Genomic DNA, 24251 nt, shown 5'->3' on the forward strand with positions numbered 1-24251 from the left:
TAGACGCGTCGAAAAAGCGTGTTTAATCGTGTTATTTTTCATTGAAACGTGGGATGTGCTATCGAGCGCTGCTTTCCAAGGAACGATGTCTGGGATTGTTTTTCTTCGATGTAGCCTTCCTACTCTGTAACATACTAGAGAAGCACTGTTACTGACTGGGGCATATGCAAATTGGGAAGCTTTTTAAATGTGATTCCTCAATTTCAAGTATTACGAGTAATAAGTTGATTGATTTGGAACATATTTGTCTTTCGCTTTCGTTATGAATAAAAACGCACTTTTTCTGTGCTGTCCTAATATTCGGAAATTTAAACTTATTCAGCTTTATATAAATTTGATAGGTGACATTTGGCGCCGTTGGGTGAGTGGTAGAGATTGTCTTATATTTTTAAAATCCAGTCTTATTTTGTTATGTCTCACTTCGAAGTGCCATAATAAAAATACCACACATTATAATGATGGTATATGAACAATCCTATGACGGCTTCATTCTTGATATTTTTTACTAATAGCTAGGGAATAGGCGTGATGAAGCTCTACTTTCCCACCGAAAAGTGAATCCTATAGCTGACTCATAATTAATCAATAGTGCATTATAGATAATAACAGTTAATTTGGAATCGAATAAGCTTTTTATTATAGTCTTAGACTACCTTGACAAAGGAATGACAATAAAATAGACTAAATCTACGAACAGTTTCAACTTTTTACAAGACATAACTTACATTGAGTTTTATAGTATTTACACAGAACAAAAATCACGAAGAACCAATAATTTTGACAAACAAAGTAAATTTAACGAACGCATACTTCATACCTTCTGACCATAAAGACAATAATGACATTGTACAGATCAATCTATGTGATTAAGATTGAGATAATGGGAGAGAATATCTATTAAAGTTGTAAATATAATGTCTTGTGAGCCAGTTCAATAGTGTCTTAATGGACGACATGATCCTTGTACGGCTGGAAAACTGCTTCAAAAGTTATAAACTTGTCATTTTTACAAATCGGGGATTGAACACTTTCTTATCTTCTTCTACAATGTGTCTGCAAATTATCCGTACATATTTTGATAGTTTGCTTCTACAAATCAAAAACAGACAATAATGGACTGAATCGGTAGCTATATGGGCAAAACAACTCAGCAGGCTTTAACAGATGTTTATTCTGAGAACACTGAACGTCATTTCATGTATAAAAAAAATCTTTGTGAATGCTTTTTTCCGGTTTTCCGAACAAAAAGGAATTGCCTTCCTACTCACCCGATTTGGATTGAATTTATCATTCGGTATGGTCTATCTTGAAATCAACAGCCATCAAAACACCGAACATATTATCGAGACATTTGAAATCATGTCACAATCGTCAAAAATGTGTGAAAATTATCTGTATAGAAACGTGCGGCCATCGTGATTTTTTCCCAACACGATCGAAGGCGTACAACTCAGGATGCAGGGGTCATTTTAATGTGAACAGATTCAGCTTGGTTTATGTAGTCCTATTATAATAACATGCAATGCATGCTGGTTCTTTAATTTATTCCAAAACATATTTAAAAACCTGTCTTGTAGTACGGATAATTTGCAGACACCCTGTATATAATAAAAATGAGTTGAGATTTACTTCCTGACGATTTAACTCGCGAACGGGTTGGCCGATTTGCAAGATTTTTTCCCTAATCGATTCGTTTTGAGATTCGCAAGGTTTGTATATACAAAAAGTTGGTGAATTTAACGGGGAAATGTAAAAAAATCATTAGAACACAATTTTGGGTCAGCTGTTGAGAAATACAAAACAAACGCACGGACATTGATCTAGAGTGCGGTGCTGCAAATAGTTCATTATGACAAACGACGTTTTGATACTTCAAAATATCGATATTTGATTTAATACGATAATCGAATCAAAGTATCGATATCACCGATATATTGGAATAAAAATATCGATATGTTGGCAAATCATATGATATTTCGAAAATGAAATTTTTTAGAATATAGGATCCGATCATGGTTTGAACTATTATTTATTTATTATCAGACTAAGCCCGAAGTGGCCTGTGCGGTATATAAGAGTCTTCTCCATTTGGCTCGGTCCATGGCTACACGTCGCCAACCACGCAGTCTACGGAGGGTCCGCAAGTCATCTTCCACCTGATCGATCCACCTTGCCCGCTGCGCACCTCGCCTTCTTGTGCCCGTCGGATCGTTGTCGAGAACCATTTTCACCGGGTTATTGTCCGACATTCTAGCTACGTGCCTGGCCCACCGCAGTCGTCCGATTTTCGCGGTGTGAACGATGGATGGTTCTCCCAACAGCTGATGCAACTCGTGGTTCATTCGCCTCCTCCACATACCGTCCGCCATCTGCACCCCACCATAGATGGTACGCAGCACTTTCCTTTCGAAAACTCCGAGTACGCGTTGGTCCACCACGAGCATCGTCCAGGTCTCGTGTCCGTAGAGGACTACCGGTCTAATGAGCGTTTTGTAGATTGTCGTGGCGAACTCTATTCGATCGGAGCGTCTTGCGGAGTCCAAAGTATGTACGATTTCCAGCCACTATGCGTCTCCGAATTTCTATGCTGGTATCATTTTCGGCAGTCACCAGTGAGCCAAAGTACACAAACTCTTCTACCACATCGATTTCGTCACCACCGATGCCAACTCGCGGTGGGTGGCTCACATTGTCTTCTCTTGAACCTCTTCCTATCATGTACTTCGTCTTCGACGTGTTGATGACTAGTCCGATCCGCTTGGCTTTTCTCTTCAGTCTGATGTAGGCTTCCTCCATCTTCTCAAAGTTACGTGCCATAATATCTATGTCGTCGGCGAAGCCAAATAGCTGGACGGTCTTATTGAAAATTGTACCACTCGTGTTAATCCCTGTTCTTCGTATTACCCCTTCCAATGCGATGTTGAATAGCAGACACGAAAGACCCTCACCTTGCCGTAACCCTCTGCGGGTTTCGAAGGGATTCGAGAATGCCCCGGAAACTCGAACTACGCACATCACCCGACCCATCGTCGCTTTGATCAACCAGTTTATCCGGAAATCCGTTTTCGTGCATTAGCTGCCATAGCTGGTCCCAATCGATTGTATCATATGCGGCTTTGAAGTCGATGAATAGATGATGTGTGGGCACGTTGTATTCGCGGCATTTCTGCAGTACTTGGCGAATGGCAAACACCTGGTCCGTGGTGGAGCGTTCGCCCATAAAACCTGCCTGGTACTGCCCCACGAACTCCCTTGCAATTGATGCTAGTCGACGGCATAAAATTTGGGAGAGTACCTTGTAGGCGGCGTTCAGCAATGTGATTGCGCGGTAGTTGCTCTAATCCAGCTTATCGCCCTTTTTGTAGATGGGACACACGACACCTTCCATCCACTCCTGCGGCAAAACTTCCTCCTCCTAAATCTTGGTAATGACCCAGTGCAGCGCTCTAGCCAGTGCCTCACCACCGTGTTTAAATAGCTCTCCTGGTAGTTGGTCAACCTTCTTGATGTTCTTCAGCCGGCCAATCTCCTCCTGGATTTCCTGGAGATCCGGAGCCGGTAGAATTATGTCCTGCGCGCGTTCCCCCAGGTCCATCACCATACCGCCATCTTCGTCTGTCACATCGCCATTCAGGTGCTCTTCGTAGTGCTGCCGCCACCTTTGGATCACCTCACGCTCGTTCGTAAGAAGGTTCCCGTTTATGTCCTTACACATATCAGGCTGTGGCACGTGGCCCTTACGTGAACGGTTCAACTTCTCATAGAACTTTCGTGTGTTATTAGCGCGGTCTCTTCACGGTCTCGATCTTCCTGCTGGCGCTTTTTCCTCCGGAAAATCGAGTTTTGTCTGTTCCGCGCCTGTTTATATCGTGCTTCATTCGTCCTCGTGCGGTGTTGCAGCAATCTCGCCCATGCTGCATTCTTCTCTTCTACTAACTGCTCACATTCGCCGTCATACCAGTCGTTTCTCTGATCCGGGGGCACCGTGCCAAGTGCAGCGGTTGCGGTGCTACCAATGGCGGATCGAATATCTCTCCAGCCATCTTCAGGAGACGCTGCGCCTAGCTGCTCTTCCGTTGGGAGTGCCACTTCCAGCTGCTGCGCGTATTCTTGGGCTGGTCTACCGTCTTGTAGCCGCGGCGTCCGATTTCGACGCGTGTTGTTCACCGTCGAGAGTTTTGAGCGCAGGCATACTGCAACGAGGTAGTGGTCGGATTCAATATTCGCACTGCGGTAAGTGCGGACGTTCGTGATGTTGGAGAATAATTTATGGTCGATTAGAACGTGGTTTTGGTTTTCCGTTTCTTGGTTAGGTAATCTCCATGTGGCCTTGTGGATATTTTTGCGGGGAAAGAAGGTGCTTCGGACTACCATTCCGCGGAAGGCTGCGAAGTTTATGCATCGTTGGCCGTTTTCATTCGATACGGTGTGCATACTATCCGGTCCGATGACCGGTCTATACATTTCCTCCTGCGCGTTCATGTCACCGATGATGATTTTGACGTCCCGCAGTGGGCATCCATCGTATGTCTGCTCCAGCTGTGCGTAGAACGCTTCTTTCTCGTCGTCGGGTCTCCCTTCGAGTGGGCAGTGCACGTTGATGATGCTATATTTGAAGAAACGGCCTTCAGCCTGCACATCTTTGCGTTCATTGGCTGCCACCCAATCACGCGTTGGCGCATCTTACCCAGCATTATGAAGCCGGTTCCCAGCTCGTTGGTGGTGCCATAGATTTGGTAGAAGGTAGCCGCCCGATGCCCGCTTTTCCATACTTTCTGTCCTGTCCAGCAAATCTCCTGCAGCGCCACGACGTCGAAGTTGCGGGGATGTAATTCATCGTAGATCATCCTGTCGCAACCTGCGAAACCTAGCGACTTGCAGTTCCATGTTCCAAGCTTCCCATCATGATCCTTTATTCGTCGCCTAGGTCTTTGCCGATTATATCGAGTCGCATTATCTCTTATATTGTTCGTAATTATTGGTTTTCCAGGCGGCTTATTGGGCCTGCGGAAACCTCCTGTCTCGCCAGAGGGCCGTCGTGTCAGGGCTGTTTAGCGTCCCACCTAACACCAGGACTTGGGCTTGTGCGCTTTGAGCGGCACACGATCGCTTTGGCGGAGCCTACTTGCGGATACATGCAGCTTTTTATAGAGGTTTAACAGGGTTTAACAGGGCCACCACATCCTAGGCAGGCGCCACAACTCGCAGATGGCCTGAGGAGGGATCGTCAAGCCCTTGGACATAGTCTCTGCTGCCCCCTGCCCTGCAGGTTCGCCTAGTTATCAATAAAATAAATATATCTCGCGCTTAGTTTCATAGGGGCGTAACTGTATTGATCGATTTCTCTTCATCGATGTTTTCTTTTAATTATTGTACCGAATTGCGCTATTTTGTCGATAATTTAATGGTTTGGTGTAATAAAGGATGATTGTATCTTGCACCAGAAACAATAGTCGCGATTGTAACATTCAAATGTACAATTGAGTTATTAACAAAATATAAAATCGATATAATGTAGATAATCAAAAATTTAACCTCGTGCTTCAAATCATTTTCAAATATACATATCATTTTGATTTTTTTAATTATTTGGAGAATTGCATCCCATATCTCGCAGTGGGAGTTTTTTTGTTATTCTACCTTTTTCTTTTTTGACTTTTCTCCTAGCGTATTGTGGCGGTGAATGGTTTGATGGCACGTGCTATTTATACTGCGGATAAATTATCCACATATATGTTGCAAGGCACAATATCTCTTGGTTGATAATAATGGAATCGTCGACAAGGGCGTAGCCAGAGGGGGGCAGGGGGGGCCGTCGCCCCCTCTAAATTGTGGAAAGATTGAACGGGTACTGAAATGAATTCCCTCAAACATGTGCACTTTACGATCCAATCATATACAGAAATATGGTGGTTGAAATTCAAAAGATTCCCAAAACTAATTAATATATGAAAGTTCAAAACAACTCGAAACATTTCGGGCTCAAAAATTCTCCTTGATATCTTTATAGAAGCTCCCCTGGGAACTTCTGAATTCCTCCGGAAAGTTAACCACAAATTCCTCTGAAAATCGTTCGAAAAGCCTTCTCATGTAATTGTAATTCATTCTTATCTAGAAACCCCCCACTAATTTTTTTTTTAGGAAATTCACGAGGAAATTCCTTGAAGATTTCTTTTCTTCTCTCCAAGCTTTACTTCTAGATATTTCTTCGGCTATTCTCTCTTTAGGAAGAATCCGGCATTTCCTTCAGGCATGAATTCGAGATTTCCGTCAAGAATACATACGGAATTTCTTCTTAAAATTCTACCAGAAGTTTCTTCAAAAATTTATGACGGAAATCCTCCGATTTAGCTCCGCATTTTCACTTGTAAATCTATAAGAAATTCCTTCGGAAATTTTTCTAGGAACTTCTCCGGCATTCCTCTCGGAACTCTTCCTTTAATTCCTCCGGGATTACTTCCAGGAAATTTTCCGGGAACACCTCCAAACATTCAATAGCGAAATCATCTAGCATTCCAATCTGGAATTCTTTTCGCAATTACTTCAGAATATCCTTCAAGAAATCCTCTAGAAATATCTTAAATATCTTCATGAATTTCTTCTGGAATTCGTCCAAGTATTTCCCCAGAAATTCTTACAGGTATTTTTTCGGGAGAGTCTTCAGGTACTTCTCTAGGAATTCCTTCAGGAATTTCTCCGGGAGATTTTCCGCGGAAGTGTACTGGAATTCCTTCCGGACTTCACTCGGAATTTACTCGGATATATGCCAAGAGTTCTTCCAGAAATTTCTTCGGAACAATCCGCAGGGATTTTCTTCAGCAATTCATCTGGGAATACTTTCAGGATTTCATCTGAGAATTTCTGCATTAATTCCTCCTGGTATTTTTCTGGGAATTTCTTTAGATATTCCTTTAGGAACTTCTCTAAGAATTATCTCAGGATTTCCATGTGGGAATTCCTCCGGAAGTGCTTGTGGAAATTCTTCCAGGAGTTTTTCCAAGAAATTCTCCGGTAATACCTCCAGGAACTTCTCAGGGAATTCCTGGACGATATTTGGCAGGAATTTCACGGGAAATGGGATTTCGGAAGTTCCTTCAGAAATATTTTTTCTCTTCCTCTAGGGTATTCCACCGGATATTCCTCTGAAGTTCCACCAGTAGTTCCTTCGGGAATTCAATCAGGCTTTCTTCCAGGAACTCATTTAGCATTTCTTTAGGCATTTATCTACAAATTCTTCCAGAAGTTCCTCGGAGAATTTCTCTGGGAGTTCTTACGGGAATTCCTCCGGGAGGTTCTTTTAAGAATTCTTCCAGGAGTTCCTCCTGGAATTCTCACGGAAGTTCCTTTGGGAGTTCATCCTAGAATTCTTACGAGAGTTCCTCCAGGATTTCCTATGGAAATTTTTCCTATAGTTCTTCGATAAATTCCTCCAGAAGTTCCACCGGCAGTTCCTCCGAGAATTCCTCTGATAATTTCTCCGGAAATTCCTATAGAAACTCCCCCGGGAGTTCCTCCGGAAATTACTCTGGAAATTACTTCCTTTTCAGAGAAACACCCGGAGAAACTACCGGTGAAACTCCCGGAGGGATTCTCGTAGAAACTGCTGGTGGATCTCCCGGAGGAAATCCCGAAGGAACTGCCGGAGGAGCTCCCGTAAGATATCCCGTAAAAACTCCCGGAGAAATTTCAGGAGGAACTCCTAGAAGAATTCTTAGAGGACCTCCCGGATGAGCTCCCAGAGAAACTATCGGAAGAATTTCGGGAGAAATTTCCAGCTTAATTTCTGAAGAAAGCCTAAATGATTTCCTGAAAAAAGTCTGAAAAATTTCCTGGAATAGCTTCTGGTGGAACTTCCGGAGGAATTTCCGGAGGAATTTCCGGAGAAACTCCCGGATGAATTGCTGGTGGAATTCCCGAAGGAACTCTCGAAGGAATTTTCTGGAAGAATTTCTGAAGAAACTCCCGGAACCCCGGGAAACTACCAAAAGCATTCTCGGAAACAAGAGAATTCATCTTATAGACAAATCTCGTCTAGCTGAAACCTTTGTTGGGGTTTGTAGCTGGACCATCATCATCATCAAAGGACATCCCGGAGAATTCCCTGAGGAGTTCGCAGAGAAATTCTGTTTATAAATTCCTGAAGAAGCCTAAATAAATTCCAATTCTGCCGAAATTCCCGGAAGAATGTTCAGAGGAACTGCCGATAGAACTACCGGAATAATTCTTGAAGGAAATCCTAGAGAAATTCTTGGTGGAAATGCCTCCTGGAAGAATTCCAGGGGGAATTTTCGGAGAAACTCCTGGAGGATCTCCCAGTGGAAGTCTTGAAGTTACCACCGGAATTCTTTCAGGATTTCATTGCTAATTAATCTAGGAATTCCTCCGAAAATTCCATTGTTGATTTTAATTTCGATATAATTTCTGTATAAATTTCCGGTGGAATTCCTGGAGGAATTCTTTGAAATTTTCACAAGAAATTATTCGAAACAATTCACGGAAAATTTGATGGAATTTACACAGGAAATTCGAAAAATTTACGTGAAATTCTCAGGAATGTTTACTTGCAATTCTGCGGAATTTCCACGGAAAATTCTTATTCTTAAAAATTATGGGAAACAGCACGAAATTATTTGGATTATTGCAGGGAATTCTGCAGAACTTATAAAGAAGTTCGTGAAGATTTTCTAGGAGTAAATAATAATGGAATTTTCGGATCAATTACCGGCAAAATTTATGCTGGAATTCCTGAAGACACTGCCGAAGAAGTTGCTGGAGGCATTCCTAAAGAATCCCTGATAGAATTTCGGATAGAATGCCAGGAGCAATTGTCGAAGGAATTCCTGGAGAAAGCTTGCATATTGGTTTTTCTGCCTATTTTATAAAAAATATTATTCCAGAGAGGATTTGTTTAGAAATTCAGATGTATGGTTCTAGTTTTCTTAAACTTATGGAAGAATGCAGGATTTTTATAATAATTGTTATAGTCGATTTTATATTCTTTCTGAATACTAAGTTCGTTAATATTTTTCTCACTTTATTTTAAAATATCTGATGATCAATAAATCACGCATTTTTAAATCCATTATTGTTTTAATCATTATTGTTTTGAATCATTATTGTTTTATTGATTTGGTTTCATGTGTTAATATTTATGTGTTTTTATTAAACTACTATAAAACTACGATTTAGAAGACCAAAAAAGTTGCCCCCCTTCTCGAAATCCTGGCTACGCTCATGATCGTCGATTACATGTAACTGGAACATACTAACCAGTACTCCTAGTGCTTCTCACGGTATGGCATCCTAAGAAATGTTGAAAAAATAGTATACGAGAAAGGTAAAAATACTCTTGCAAAGCTGCACAGTATGCTAAAACACAACAACTACTACATTATTGTACTTCTCTTCCTACCTTTTTTCACCACTAACTATTCATATATTGTTACCAAACATAATCTTATAAATAAAGCTAATGAAAACTGGGAAGAAAATCGATTGTTATTAATTTGCGAAGGTACTTGTTATGAATCCAAGAAGCACTAACCCTATGTGAAATACGTGATGTATCGCGGGCAAATGGTGAAAATGCAATATCTGAGAATTCACAGAAATCTATATGTACGTAACCATAGATCCAGATCAGATTCCTGCTTTGCCGTTGAGATTATTTTAATTTTTATCTCGTAACAGTAAGCAAAACATGTGCTCACGCAACGTGTTTTGCATTTATTGATCCTCTGTATGCATTCTAATTTTATCAGCATTATTTTTACACTTTACTACTAACGCTTTGTCTGCAATTCCGCCTATCTTGTCCTTCTGCCGTCATCTTCTAATCATTGACGCACAATTCATTGTACCTGTGGTACGAACTTGGCGCTTCCCATTACGGTGTGTATAGCCCATAAAGATAATGATGATAAGTTGACATTGTCTGTTGTGATTAATGGCTTATTCAACCAGTTGATGTCTGCATTTCCTCAATCTCCAACCGGTGAGGCTCAATACTGAAAGATTTGATTATTCTTCTTCTTCAATGGCTCTACATTCCAACTGGAACTTGGCCTGGTTTTCAAGTCTGTATTCTATTAGCATTTCCTCAGTTATTAATTTAAAGTTTTCTACGCCCCCCATTGCATGAGTATGTATCTTGTGTGGCAAGTACAATGGATACACTATGCCCAGAGTCTGGATAATGTTTCCAACCCAACTCGACCGGATCGAGAATCGAACTCGCCATTTCCGGATTGGCAATCCTACGCCTTTGCTCGCTACTGGAGACCCCGAAAGATTTGATTACATGCTCTAAAATGCATTCAACGCCATAGCGCACATGGCTCGGCTACTTATCTCGTCATGTGGGCTCTATGATAGCACGTGCAAGGCTAAGCAGAAGTAGTCTGTTCTTCTATTATGATCGAACTGTATTAATTAGTACAATAAAGAAAATTCAGTGTTAATTTAGGTAGGAAAAAATCCTTTTCTTCTAATTTTTTAATGAAATTGAAGAATTTTCTGAAACTCACTAGATGGCTTGATAAATAAACAATGTTTATGTTAAAATTTGAGTCAGATAAGTTTAAATCCAGGGGGGTCCCGTAGCGTAGTTGGCTACACGTTCGCCTTATAAGCGAATGGTCATGGGTTCGATTCCCAGCCCCTCCACCAAAACCCTCGTCAGTCGCCAGATGCGCAGCCTATGCGGTGGCGTATTGGGGTGCGCGCCTTACCGTCACGGTTGCCTGATGACGACTGACAACTTGTTCTTCTCGGAGGCATTCCTCCAACGTTACCCGGATAAATGGCAACCGGACAATGCAACGATCATTGGATACACGACATGGACAAACGGACACAATGGACTCACGACAAAGATGAACTGGCAACGACAACAATAACGAATAATGGATATCTAAAAATAGATTCTGTGTGGATTCTGGCCGCAGAATACCACAGTAGATCTCGGCACAGTAGCGGTTAAGTAACACAGAGTGCCTACCAAATAAATAAAAGGAATAAAAAAAAAAAAAAAGTTTAAAACCCACCTTGTCAATAGGTAATAGAATGAAACCTGATACATAAATTAAAATGCATTTAGAACAGAAAACGCCGAACATTGAAAAAAAAATATTAATAACCAGCCAATCAGCGTATGTTGTTCTGTTTTAAACACCTTATTATCAAAGCATGAGTCCTAACCCGCATTTACTAATACGGCATTCATTGCTTCTTCCTCACAGGATTCCGCCGATGGAGGCAGTCAGTTCCAGCGGCCTTCGACGGCCCCTTCCGGGACGGATTCAGCTCGTTCCTCCAAACGGATGAAGAAAAGCGAACGGGAAGCCAAGAAGCAGGAAAAAGAGCAGAAGAAAATTGAGAGGGAGACGGCCCGACGTCTGGAACGGGAAGCGGCCAAGCTGGAGAAACTTAACCGGAAGCATGAGAACATTTCCCGTAGTTCAGAGCGCGTCGGTGGTCGATCCGGTTCGCTGGAAAGGCGGCGCAGTGGTGATGAGGGACCGGTCCTAAATCAGTCCACAGTTCACGGTAAGACTGGGGTTTTGAAAAACTTTCATAGATGCCGTAGCTGACTTTTTGACACTAATGCTTTGCAAATCCTCCAGATTGTTTTGATAATGAAACAATTCACTTCGTAAATCCAGAGAGAGGTATTAATGAACAATCCCTCAGGTTTAGTCGTTTGGAAAACTTTTGGGCGAGAAATTTTTTTCTCGACTTCCCAGACGTATAACATTTTCAATTTTTTTGGGTTGCCACAATTCCAGCGAATCAATTTATTTTATAAAAAGGAATTTGATTGTTAACCAACCAATCCATTTTTATGATAGTATAACAGTTTTCATAAATTTCATTTTTATAAATTAATTACCCAAATTGTTCAGTTTCCATATCCAACACAACACAACACAACAGTTTCTGTGGATTGATACACCATCAATGTTGAATTCAATTTGACTAATTTCAGCTGAATAAGCAATGTTTCGCTTTAAAATGTGTACAATTTATTTACTCGCACATACAGCATAAACATACTTTTAAATAACATGGTTACATATACCGGTTTGATTTAAATATACGATGTTCAAGCAAAAGGTACATTCTGACTTATTTTTTGTTATTCTTGTCATTGTGTAAGACGATAATAATTTGAGCTGCGATTCAAAATCGATTTACATTATCCTGGATCCTGAACTGTGTTCTATTTGTTACAGGTATTGCTAGTCCTAATCGTCGTCCGACAATCTTCGACGTATTCCGCCCACGCAAAGGATCCGACTCGAAGAAGAAAAAGGATGACTCGAGCAAATCAGGATCCGACAAGGAAAGTACCAGCGGCAGTGGGACTATTACCGGTTCCGGGGGCATCATGAACAGCATGAAGGCGGTACTGCATGTGGGGGGCCGCCACAGTCATCACACCGGAGCTGGACATCCGGCTAGTACCGGTACGACGAAAGTGCGTGACGGGTCCGCTCATCCCCATGCAGGCAGTGACGCACAGGTAGGCTGACTGACGAAATACTCGCCCGGCTTTCGTGACCACGCGATTAACATGTGCATATCACTCATCTCAAAATCGGGTGATTACGACTGACTGAATGAATTGACGGCGACGGCGAAAAGGGGAGGAGAATTGACGGTTTGTTATTTTTATTTTAGTACTACCACACGGTGACGGCTGTGCGGCGAGCCGACGCCGGCAAGTCTCCTATGACCAAAGTGATGGATTTGTTCAGGCATCGTTCCAATTCAGCAGTATCCGAGGCCGACAAGCGCAAAGCGGTAAGTGATGTTTTTCGTATGCCTTTTTCCTATGTTATGAATCATTCATCAAAAGCAAAGTTTGTAAACTCTGAAAGACAGATAGCACTGGTGATGTGGAGAAGATAGGATTAATTTGATGCAGACACATATTGTGTGTTTGTATAGGTACTATATTCGCTTACTCGAGAGGTCGCCAAACTATAGACTGAGAGCCTCAAACGGTTCTCGGAAGGATTCTAGCGATAGATTCATAATTATGGCGGGCTCTATGATGCTGATTGCTACATTATTATTTGACAACATATTTAGAAGCATAACGAAATATGAATGAAATCTTTTTTGATTATTTCCAAGCTAATTGGGGACGGAAATTTATCTGATACTTACCTCCCAAATATTCAGAGTCCGTATATGTCAAGATAGCATTTAAAATCATTAATTCAAAATTTGCTGGAGATTCAGGATATGCTGCTGATATTATTATTTCGACGATTTCGACAGAAGACAGCGAGAAGCAAATTTGCATTACTTTCATTACTTCTTCTTCATTGGCATTACATCCTCCACTGGGACATTGCCGCATCGCAGGCAGGGGAGTAAAACGTCAGAGCGTCAGACAGGAAACCCGAATAAAAAAGTTCAATAGAATTACAATAGAAATTATTGTAACAATACGATAAATTTAATTGTTATTACAATAAACTCTATTGTTGCTCACAATAGAATAATAATTAAGAATATTGTTTTCCACCATAAATCCTATTGTAAATGGAAGTTTTACAATAGAAAATAGGGATTATTAGTTACCGTAACAATAAAAAAATCGTTTATTTCTCGTACAAATTTTTGCCATTACAATAGAATTTATTGTAATTCTATTGCCAATTGTTTTCTGTCAATAGATTTTATTGTACGTTTATTGGAACAACAATAAGGAAATTTAATTGGTACAATATAAGAACAATAGAATTGAATGTTCATAAATAAAATGTATTGTAATTTTATGATATTTTAATGTAACTCTGTTGTATTTTCTATTCGGGAAGTTAAACATCACAAACAAGTGTGGAGATGCAATTTATTAGTTGATAATACTATTTGGGACATTCCAATTCATCCAAATCATTCATATGTTCAGGTCCTGAATTCTACCATAGAAGAGAAAGGTACGCACATCAAAATACGCTTTGCGCATTTCGCAGATATCAAATGATTCATGAGAAAATTCTTGGCGTGCCCATAACGATATTCTAGAGTTCGTGAATCGTTCCTTAGATGTCAGTGAAGATATGTTTTTCCAATCTTGCTGTGTTCCAACACACTGAGGGTCTTCCAAAACGTTCTTGAAATCAGGTCGTCAGATCTACAACCATAAGAAGCGTATGCCGTGTTTCAAACCAAACTCAGGTCATCCGGTTGAATTCAAAGATATCAGATGATTTTGAGAAAATATTCTGCATGTCGCAAAGTGGCATTCTAGAAGTCGCAAAACGTTCTGAAGTTTAGGTTGTAAGACCTATTCAGTAATGGTATCCAAAATGTCTTCGGTTTCTATCAAAATTCTTCTCAACAGACCCTGAGTCCTGTCAAGCTATGTAAGATCTCTTATCCAACAATTTTACATTATCTTGCTATCACAAACGTCTGTACTTGTGATTGAATGTATATCGGCTGGTAATACAATTGAAGGTTTCTAATTTATCCGAAGCATTCATGAGTTCGGTTCGGGAGTGCAATTGTAAAGAATCGTAATACGAACAGCAAGATATGTAAAATCATTCATGGAATCAGAACACAAGAATTAGTTAGTTCAACATATCTATTAATGATGGTGATGATGATGATACTACCATCTTTTGTAGCAAAGCACCTGCCCGTAGCACTGGTGATATCTAACAAACGATTTGATCATGCTTTTATTATTGTTAATATATATAAATCATCTGCTATCTTTGGCCTGGTCAGGGTGACCTGAGCAAGGTTTGGTTCTTACGCTTCTACATGATTGTAGATCTGATCACCTGAGCTTAAAAACTTTTTGAATTGCCTTCGGTATATTGAAATGCGGGAAAATGTGTATCACATATCTTGACAGAGATCAAAGGAACTGTTGGAAAGATTTTTGATCGAAGACATGCATTTTGTGGAGGCTGTTATGCCATAGGCCTTACGACCTAAACTTCAAAATGTTTTGTGACTTCCAGAATGTCAGTATCGTCTGATATATTTGAGCTCAGATGATCTGAGCTTAGTTTGAAATCTAACATATGCTTTTTCATGATTAGTGATCTTTTGACCAGAATGCGAGAACGAGGATGAGTGGAAGGGCTTCAGTGTATTAAAATCCAGCAAGTATCGTATCTTGTCTGATATCTCAGGATCTGTTTTGAAGGCTTCACTGCAGAGGTCTCGTGACATATTCTTATGTTTTCGGCGAAGGGTACATTGGCCTAAATACAATATCTGAGGCTTGAGAAAGAGAACTCTCTAAAATGTCATGTGTCATTTGACATAATGTCATTTAGATAACAATGTGTCTCCCACGCCTCAGATTACTTTTATAGCACTGAACTTTATTTACAGTAATGTTTTATCTACAACACATTTAGGCGCTATAAATTCGTCATAGGTACCTTATAAGTTGATATCTGCATTCAAAAAATATGAATAAGAAAAAAAAATACTTGTCTAATGGAAAATTTCCAATAGAAAAGTTATACGACTTTCATCAGAGAAGCTAGAAACAATTTCCGAAAAAATAAACAGATGAAATCAAGGTGTCAAACAAATTCCATTATCAAATCACATAGATCTTACTGGATCTATATGATTTTCAATTAGCAGCTATTGGATTTTCATATAGAAATCAGCTATATGAAAATGAGATAGAAACTACATTTTTAATTCTTACAGTGTATCTTCTGAACAGAGTCCGGAGTAAGTTATTCAAATGAATACCTATGGCGTTTTACCACATTAATAAGGAGTGCCAAAATTGCCTATAAAAATCATCAGTTATCTTTGAACTGAGCAGAATGTCCTGAGTTTGGTTTGAAAAACGCATCACGCTTCTACATTTTTGTAGATCTTCTTCTTCTTATGATAACATTCAGTGTGATGGAATGCAGCAAAATTGATATCACATATCTTGACAGGCATCTAAGGATCTGTTGGGAAGATTTTCGATAGAAGGCTTTAACTTTTTGGTGGTCGATAATACATAGGCAATACAACCTAGACTTCTGAACGTTTTGCGACTTCTAGAATGTCACAGCATACTTTCGCACAATCGTCTGATATTTTTGAATTCAGCAGAACGACCTGAGCTCGGTGTGAAACCCGGCATACTTTTCTACTTGATTGTAGATCTGACGACCTGAACTCAAGAACGTATGGGACAGCTTAGCGTATGTTGACATGCAGCAAGATTGGTATAACATATCTTCACAGACATCCAAGGACGTGTTAGAAAGATTTTTGATATATGCCATGAACTTTTTGAAGGCCGTTACTGTATAGTTCGTACAACCTTCAGAACGTTTTTCGAATTCTAGAATTTATTATTTTGGGGCATGTCAAACTTTTCCATACAAATTATCTGATACCTTTGAACTGAGCAGGATGATCTGAGCTTGGTTTGAAACACGCATCACGCTTCTACATGATTATAGATCTGACGACCTGAACTCAAGAACTCAAGAACCTTGAACTCAAGAACCGACCTGAACTTAAACCTTGCGTGTATTGCAATGTAAAATAACAGATCTTGCATATCTTGACAAGCGTCAAATGGTCTGTTGAGAAGAATTTTGATTGAAGTGGTTAAAATATTGGAGGCCGTTGCTGCATATGCCTTACGAGCTGAACTTCAGAATATTTCGCTAGCTCTAGAATATGGGGCACGCTCAGAATTTTTTCATGAATCATTTGATATCTGTGAACTGTGCAGGGTGTACTGTGGGTATAAATTTCTCTATTATTGTAGAATTCAAGACCTGAACTCATTAATGATTTGGATGAATTGGAATGGCTCAAATAGTATTCTCAACAAATAAATTGCATCTCTACATTTGTTTGTGATTTTACTCTCCTGTCTGACACGTCAATAATAAATAAGGAATATATGACTTTCAATATCGGTAACTACAGTAATAGCATAAATGGAAAACGTTCAAACTTGAGCTTGATGGCTCTCGATTACTGAAGAGATTTGGCTGTAATAGCAAAAAATAACAAAAAAAAAACACAGACAGTTTTGAATCCTATGAACTTGGGGAGGGCTAAAGCAGGGCGTTACCTAGATCAAAAGAAGGATCTACTAATCCCATTTGAGAAAAACCCGAAGTCATCAGAAATCGGTCAGAACGGTTAGGATTAAACGAACATCGTATTCACCCTTATATTTAGTTCTATCAGCATTCGCACCAATCCACAATAGGACAGCCCAGCGTGTTCGTGGCTTTCCACGAAGTCGCCGACCCCTATCTGGATCATTGTTAAATATTTAGTTCGCTATTCTTTCTTCCGACATTCGCACTAAGTGACCAGCCCATTGAAGTCTGTCGTATTTAATGCGATTCACAATATTTGCTTATTTGTATACTTAATACAGCTCATGATTCATGCGTCTGCGCCACACACCATTCTCTAGTTTCCCTCCAAGTATTGTACGCAGCACTTTTCGCTCGAAACCCCCGAATCTCCGGTCCGCCTCTTTTAACGTCCATGCTTCATGTCCATAAAGGGCCACTGGTAGAATCAGAGTTTTGTATAGAGCAAATTTCGTTTCCGTCTGCATGTTGCGGGACCTAAGCTGGTTACGTAATCCGTAAAAAGCCCTATTCGCAGCAGCAATACGTCTTTTCACTTCACGGGAAACGTCATTGCCACATGTCACAAGCGTTCCAAGGTAAACAAATTCTTCATCAACTTGAAACACATCCCCATCAAGCACTACCTCAGCACCAACACCAGTCTTCCTCTATCTCTAACTTGCACCATGTGCTTTGTCTTGGTAGAGTTAATGGTTAAGCCTATCCTCGCCGTTTCTCTCTTCAGTGGGGCAAAAGTCTCCACTACTGCTTTGCGATCGATTCCAATAAAGTCGATGTCGTCCGCAAAACTCAGGAGCATGTGAGACCGTGTGATGATAGTGCCGTTCCTTTGCAAGCCAGGTCTTCTAATAGCGCCTTCGAGTGCAATGTTGAACAATAAATTCGAAAAGGCATCACCCTGCTTCAATCCGTCTAAGGTCACACGCGAGGTTGACTCTTCGTCTGCAATCCGAATACTTGATTTCGAGCCATCCAGCGTTGTACGTATCAGTCTAATCAGTTTCGCCGGAAAACCATGTTCGGATTATCCATTATCTGCCACAGCTTATTTCTTTCCACTGAATCGTACGCTGCTTTGAAACCAATGAACAGATGGTGAGTCTGCAAGTTGTACTTTGAATTTATCAAGAATCATCCGCAGGCTAAACATCTGATCCGTCGTTGATCACACAGGATACGCGACAGTATTTTGTACGCCGAGTTCAGAAGGGTGATACCTCTGTAATTGCAAAACTCTAGTCTGTGCCATTTCTTATAATACTATTAGGCCATCCAACCAGGCGGCAGGCAGTTCATCCTCCCATATTTTCTGGATAATGTGGTGGATTGATTGATGCAGCTGCTCACTTCCGTGTTTGAGAAGCTCGACCGGGATCTCGACCTTCCCAGCAGTTTTATTGCTTTTCAGCTCGTTTAGAGCCTTTTTTACCTCGTTCAGCGTTGGTGGTTCCACAGCTTGACCGTCGCCGACTAAATATGATGAAAATGATAAATACACAACTTATAACCTGCATTTTCATAATCCGGGCGGTTTCGATTTTTTACATTTTTAATAGAGGGTGGGAGCGTTCAAACTAACCTCTCCAGGAAATGAATATTTCTCGTTTTTCGGCAAACTGGGCAGCTTTGTCATATTTACGTCACAAAAGTGCCATATTCATACATCGTTAAAAGCATGAACAAAGCTACGCAATAAACTTGATAACGTAACAATAGCTTTGTTCAGATTTTAGTTTTTAGTAATTTGTAAAAGCATATTTTACGCAACATTTAACGAACAAAATTGTTTGGTTCCTCGCAGTACCCCGCTGTAAAACATTATGCACTACACTGTTGAACTCCTAAGCTTTAAGCAGGTTGTCCACCCAGACAGGAAAACGGGAAAACCCGTCTTTGGACCCAACCGGGAAAAATGCTGGAAATCATGAAACCAATCGGGAAATTGAACTATCGATCATAAACATTCATTATCAAAGTTGTGAAATGTTTTTTTTTTCTTGGTATGTCTTAAAAAACTATCATTTGAAAATAATATATCTGGCAATAGTGTGAGTCACTCAGAAACTCGTTTCACATTTCGGTAATAATGATACAAATTGTATAAAACATAGCCTATGTAAATCTTATGGAAGGTGGTCGTGACCCCCCAACTTTGGAAAGCTGTGATAAAAAGTATAGGATTTGAGTAAGTGTAAAATGGTTTCTGACGTTGTTACTGACTTATCATGATTCACTACTATGTTACTGATATATGAAATCTATTCTCTTCTATCTATTTTCGCATTGTATTTTGGAAAGTTTCAGAATTATAAGGCTGATTTTTTTTACAAATTAAGCTTAAAATAACTTAAAATAATAGTGATAGCTAAAACAGGAAGTACGAATAGTCAGGAAGTACGAAAACAGGTCAGGAGCTGTAAGGTCAAACATATTTTGAATATGGGGTGAAAAATCGGCATGAAGAAACAATCTTGAAAAACAAAATTCCAAAATTTCAATATTTTAACGATCTAGGTAAGATCTATTTAAGAAAGTTTTTTTGAGCAGTGAAAACAAAAATTTGAGTCTTCGATTCCCCCTCGAAACATCATCAACAAAACTCTGAAGCGATTACAGGATATTCTAGAGTTATTTTTAGAAGATTATTTAAGATTATTCTTCTGATTAATCGTGATTTTTGACAGCTAAATCTGGAGATATGCATTTTTTTTATTTCTGGTATGTATTACAATGTCTATTTCGTTGCCAGGAAAGTGGTACATGTAGAGTTTTATCCACTAAAATCAGCTTATCGAAAAATAAATATGACAACATGAATGTTTCCGCAACAGATTTTAAGTCTATTTTAAATTTTAAAATAGTTTACTGCTGTTTAAAATAATTTTATAAATGTGCACTTTTACTGGCATCAAGTTTCGGTTTCTGTTGCATTTTGTTCCCATTAATAGTATTACATGTGCATTTTGTTCCAACAAACTTAAAATTTGTCAAGAAACTTCCCATATTCCTCATTACTAGCTTTAGGGACATCGCAGTCAAAACACGTTGGTGCAGTTGAGTTGCAGAAAATTGCTAATTTTAATTTTATTTTTGAAATTTTTGGAAAAATGCGTCTCCCGTAAAATTTACTAAATGCAACATGTACCACTTTCGCTGGCACCGGTTCATATACTAATCAAAAGATACAATCGCATGTTTCATTATATAAACTTTTAACATCATTTCATGTCACTTTCTCGCTACAAAGAAATTAGAAAACAACTATAGGCCAGTAAATATCAAAATTTAGGAAGAACGAAAGAGAAAGAGATTGTTCCGTGCAGTGCCCTACACGGATAGATAAATCAACCCAAACTTTGAGTTCAATATACGCACTGATGAGAATACCGCAGAAAAAAAATAACCCAAATTTGTGTAGTTTTCCCTTTCTTTCCCATGATTGCTATTAAAACTAGAGCAAGATGCAAACACCTCACCGAGGTTGCTCAGCCCAATAACCCAAATTTGAGTAAATTCAATCTATCTATCTATCTATATATATATATCTATCTATATATCTATATATCTATCTATCTATATATCTATCTATCTATCTATCTATCTATCTTCTAGCTTCTTCTTCTATCTTCTATCTTTCTTCTATATTTATTATTTATTTATATATATATAAAACTCAATGTTTGTATGTATGTTCCAGCATAACTTCTGAACCCATTTACCGATTTTAACCAAATTTGGAACACACATTCTTTATCTTAAGGAGACGACGATAGGGGGGTTAGGCATGCTCTTTGGAAGAGGGGGAGGGTGTGGGGGGAGGGGTATTGCTTAGTTATTGATCTACGCAGTTTGAATTTTGAACCCCTTGGCCGAAATCGACCAAATTTGGAACACAAATTCCTTATCTTAAAAGGGGGATGATAGGGGGTTAAGCATGCTTTTTGGAAAAGGGGGAGGAGTATTGTTTAGTTATCGATCAACGCAGTTTAAATTCTGAACCCCTTGGCCGATTTCGATCAAATTCGGAACACAATTATCTTATCTCAAGAAGGGGACGATAGGGGGTTAAGCATGCTCTTTGGAGAAGGGGGAGGGTATGGGGGGAGGGATACTGCTTAGTTATCGATCAACTCAGTGTAAATTCTAAACCCCTTGGCCGATTTGAACCAAATTTGGAATGCAAATTCTTTATCTTAAAGAGGGGACGTTAGGGGGTTGAGCATGCTCTTTGGAAAAGGGGAGGGTATGGGGTGAGGGGTATTGCTTAATTATCGATCAACGCAGTGTAAATTCTGAACCCCTTGGTCGATTTCAACCAAATTTGGAACACAAATTCCTTATCTTGAGAAGGGGACGATAGGGGGTTAAGCATGCTCTTTGGAAAAGAGGGAGGGTGTGGGGGGAGGCGTATTGCTTAGTTATCGATCAACTCAGAGTAAATTCTGAACCCCTTGACCGATTTCAAACAAATTCGGAACACGAATTCTTTATCATAAGAAGACGACGATAGGAGGTTAGGGATGCTCTTTACAAAAGAGGGAGGGTATGGGGGGAGGGGTATTGTTTAGCAATCGATCAACTCAATGTAAATCCTGAGCCTCATGACCGATTTGAACCAAATTTGTATCAGCGATTTTAGTGGATGTGGTTAAGTAATTTTAAAAGGGGGAGGGTGTGGGAGAGGGGGTATTGTTTAGTTATCGATCAATTCAGCATGACTTCTGAACCCATTCATCGATGTCCACCAAATTTTGAACCCATATTATCTGTTTAAGGAAGACTATATCAGACTGGGTATGAGTGCCATAGCTAAATGAGAGAGAGGGTATATTCATTAAACGAACAGTTTCGTATACCTTTTTATCGCATAGGTCATTTCAAACCAAACACGTAAACACGTAATCCCTACCCAAAGGAAACTATTATAGAGAGACTGGAAGGGACTTTTGGAATGGGAGGGGGGATTGTATTGGGATTGGGTATTGTTGTTCATCGGAATAATGGTATGCCCAGTGAAAAGAAATGATTAATGTGTTTCCTTCTGAATGGTGGATGTGATTGCTTCTTTAAAAGTAGGCATTTGCCCGGAATAAGGCAATGGTGGGTGTGATCCCTTCTTTAAAAATATGCGTTGCCCGGAATATGGCATCGATGAATGTTTTTCCTTCTTTAGAAATAAACGTTTGCTCGGAATAAGACCTTTCAAACCCACGATCCATTCTTCAAAGTCAGTCAATGTTTCCAAAAGCCTTCTTTTAATCAAATGATAAAGTATGAATAAGTAAACACAATTACCCTGTTGACCAATTGGTTTTATCATTTTCCGATTGTAAAAGAAAACTGCAAACCAAACTGGCAATTCCGAGCAAGGCCGGGTACATAAAGCTAGTATTCTCCATTTTGGGTTGATTAAGGTCCGCTTTGGATAAATTAAACTCAGCTTTGGGTAAATTGTTTACATGGGATTAAAGGCAATCTACCTAGTGCCAGAAAAATCATTTTACTCAAACTACGGTTTTGAGTGCAAACAACCCACTTTTGGGTAGTTTTGGTTTTCAGTGTATACCGTCAGTGGGGGTGTCATTGGGCCAAAATGTGATATGTTTCAAGTAAATGTTATAAAGCTCTAGTAGTTAACATAGGAATCAAGTTTATATTAGTTTAGTTCGATCTTGAATAATAAATTTGCCACTGGTTGAAGAAAAAATAATGAATGAGGCAAATTCTTCAAAATTATACATTGGTCAAAATTGGCCTATCACAAACCTCAGAGGGATTGACATTGGGCCAAATAAAATAAAGTTCATTTCCAGAATACAATTCAAGATTGCCAAATTTTGCGCTACGTAATTTGTGGACAAACCCATTCATCAACGCATAAAATCAGCACTACTATGAAAAATGCACTCACTATGTATATACGTACAATTATGTATGTTATCCTCTTCTTCACTTCTCTTTATGGTAAGAAGTCTTCCATAAAATATGTCATGCTTTTCGAACTAAAAGGATTAATAGGCCTTTGAGAAGCATGATGATTAACGAAAAAATATAAGTTTAATACAAGAACCGTAACAAGAGAGAGGATCACCAGTTTGTGTGAAGTATTGAATAGATTTTGATTAGGGAAATGTTGTTTCCGGGGAAAAAAAGTTTTGTGGAGAGCTGTGCTGCCAAATCTGATGTTTGTTTACGAGTGAAACGTATGAGAATGGGCCCCTTTTTCATATTCATTGCTTCTGGGTGTGTGCGCCCATTATTACGCCTGGCCCAAACTAACCCCATTTGAGCGTCTGTTGCACGTTACTACAAAAAAACAGTACCACTTTGTGAAATATATAAAAAAAAGTCGATCAAACACAAAAGAGTATTGTAACATGATAATCAGGTATCCATCTATCTAAAAATTAGTTATGTAACAGATCTGTGGGGCATCACTGGCACTATTTTTATACAGGTTTATTCGATCAATAGTTTTACATTAAAATTCCTAGTATTATTATGCAATTACAATTGATTGTACGACAATTCCCCGAAAACCAATTCCCCGAATGCAAATTCCCCGAATGCAATTTCCCCGAATGAAGCAATTCCCCGAATGTAACATTTCCCCGAATGAAACAGTTCCCCGAAAAGAAAGTATCTCCTGCAAAAACAGCGTCAAAGCGAATCAAAGATACGTTATATAGTGTCTTCTTGGAGATTATCACCTGAATATCCTTTGATAGTATTGAATGGTCTTGATCCTTCAAAATGTGTTGGTAAATTAAAAAGATATTAGAGTACAGTGTTTCCAAAGTAGTTTTTTATTTAAAAAGTCGAAAAACGGCTGCATTTTTTGAAAAAGTAAAATAGCGAAATCTAAATCCTGTCCTGCATATCACTTCTAAAGAACTATAAAGTAAGGTTTATGTGAATCCTTTTTAACAAAAATAATGCGTTTGTCCTGAATTAGGTAATGGTGAATGTGATTCTTTCTTCAAAAAGAATGCATCTCCCGGAATAATGCAATAGTAAATGTGTTCCTCATTTAAAATAGGGTTGTTTCCCGGAATAAAGAAACAGTGATTTTATTTTCAATAGAATATCTTCCCGGAATAAGGAAATGGGGGATGTGGTCCATTCTTTGAA

At 39.4% G+C, this 24251-nt stretch overlaps 1 protein-coding gene across 4 annotated transcripts in view; it reads left to right on the plus strand.

Annotated features, from left to right (window-relative positions):
- LOC134225082 (uncharacterized) overlaps positions 1–24251 on the plus strand; it is a 273215-nt gene that overhangs the window by 44816 nt on the left and 204148 nt on the right. For all 4 annotated transcript variants that reach the window (XM_062704868.1, XM_062704869.1, XM_062704867.1 and 1 more), the window contains 3 exons: positions 11241–11547; positions 12234–12523; positions 12682–12804. In XM_062704868.1, the coding sequence (XP_062560852.1) occupies positions 11241–11547; positions 12234–12523; positions 12682–12804 (720 nt within the window). The remainder of the gene's footprint in view (positions 1–11240; positions 11548–12233; positions 12524–12681; positions 12805–24251) is intronic.

This window comes from Armigeres subalbatus, chromosome 3, assembly GCF_024139115.2.
Source record: "Armigeres subalbatus isolate Guangzhou_Male chromosome 3, GZ_Asu_2, whole genome shotgun sequence".
NCBI lineage: Eukaryota > Metazoa > Arthropoda > Insecta > Diptera > Culicidae > Armigeres > Armigeres subalbatus.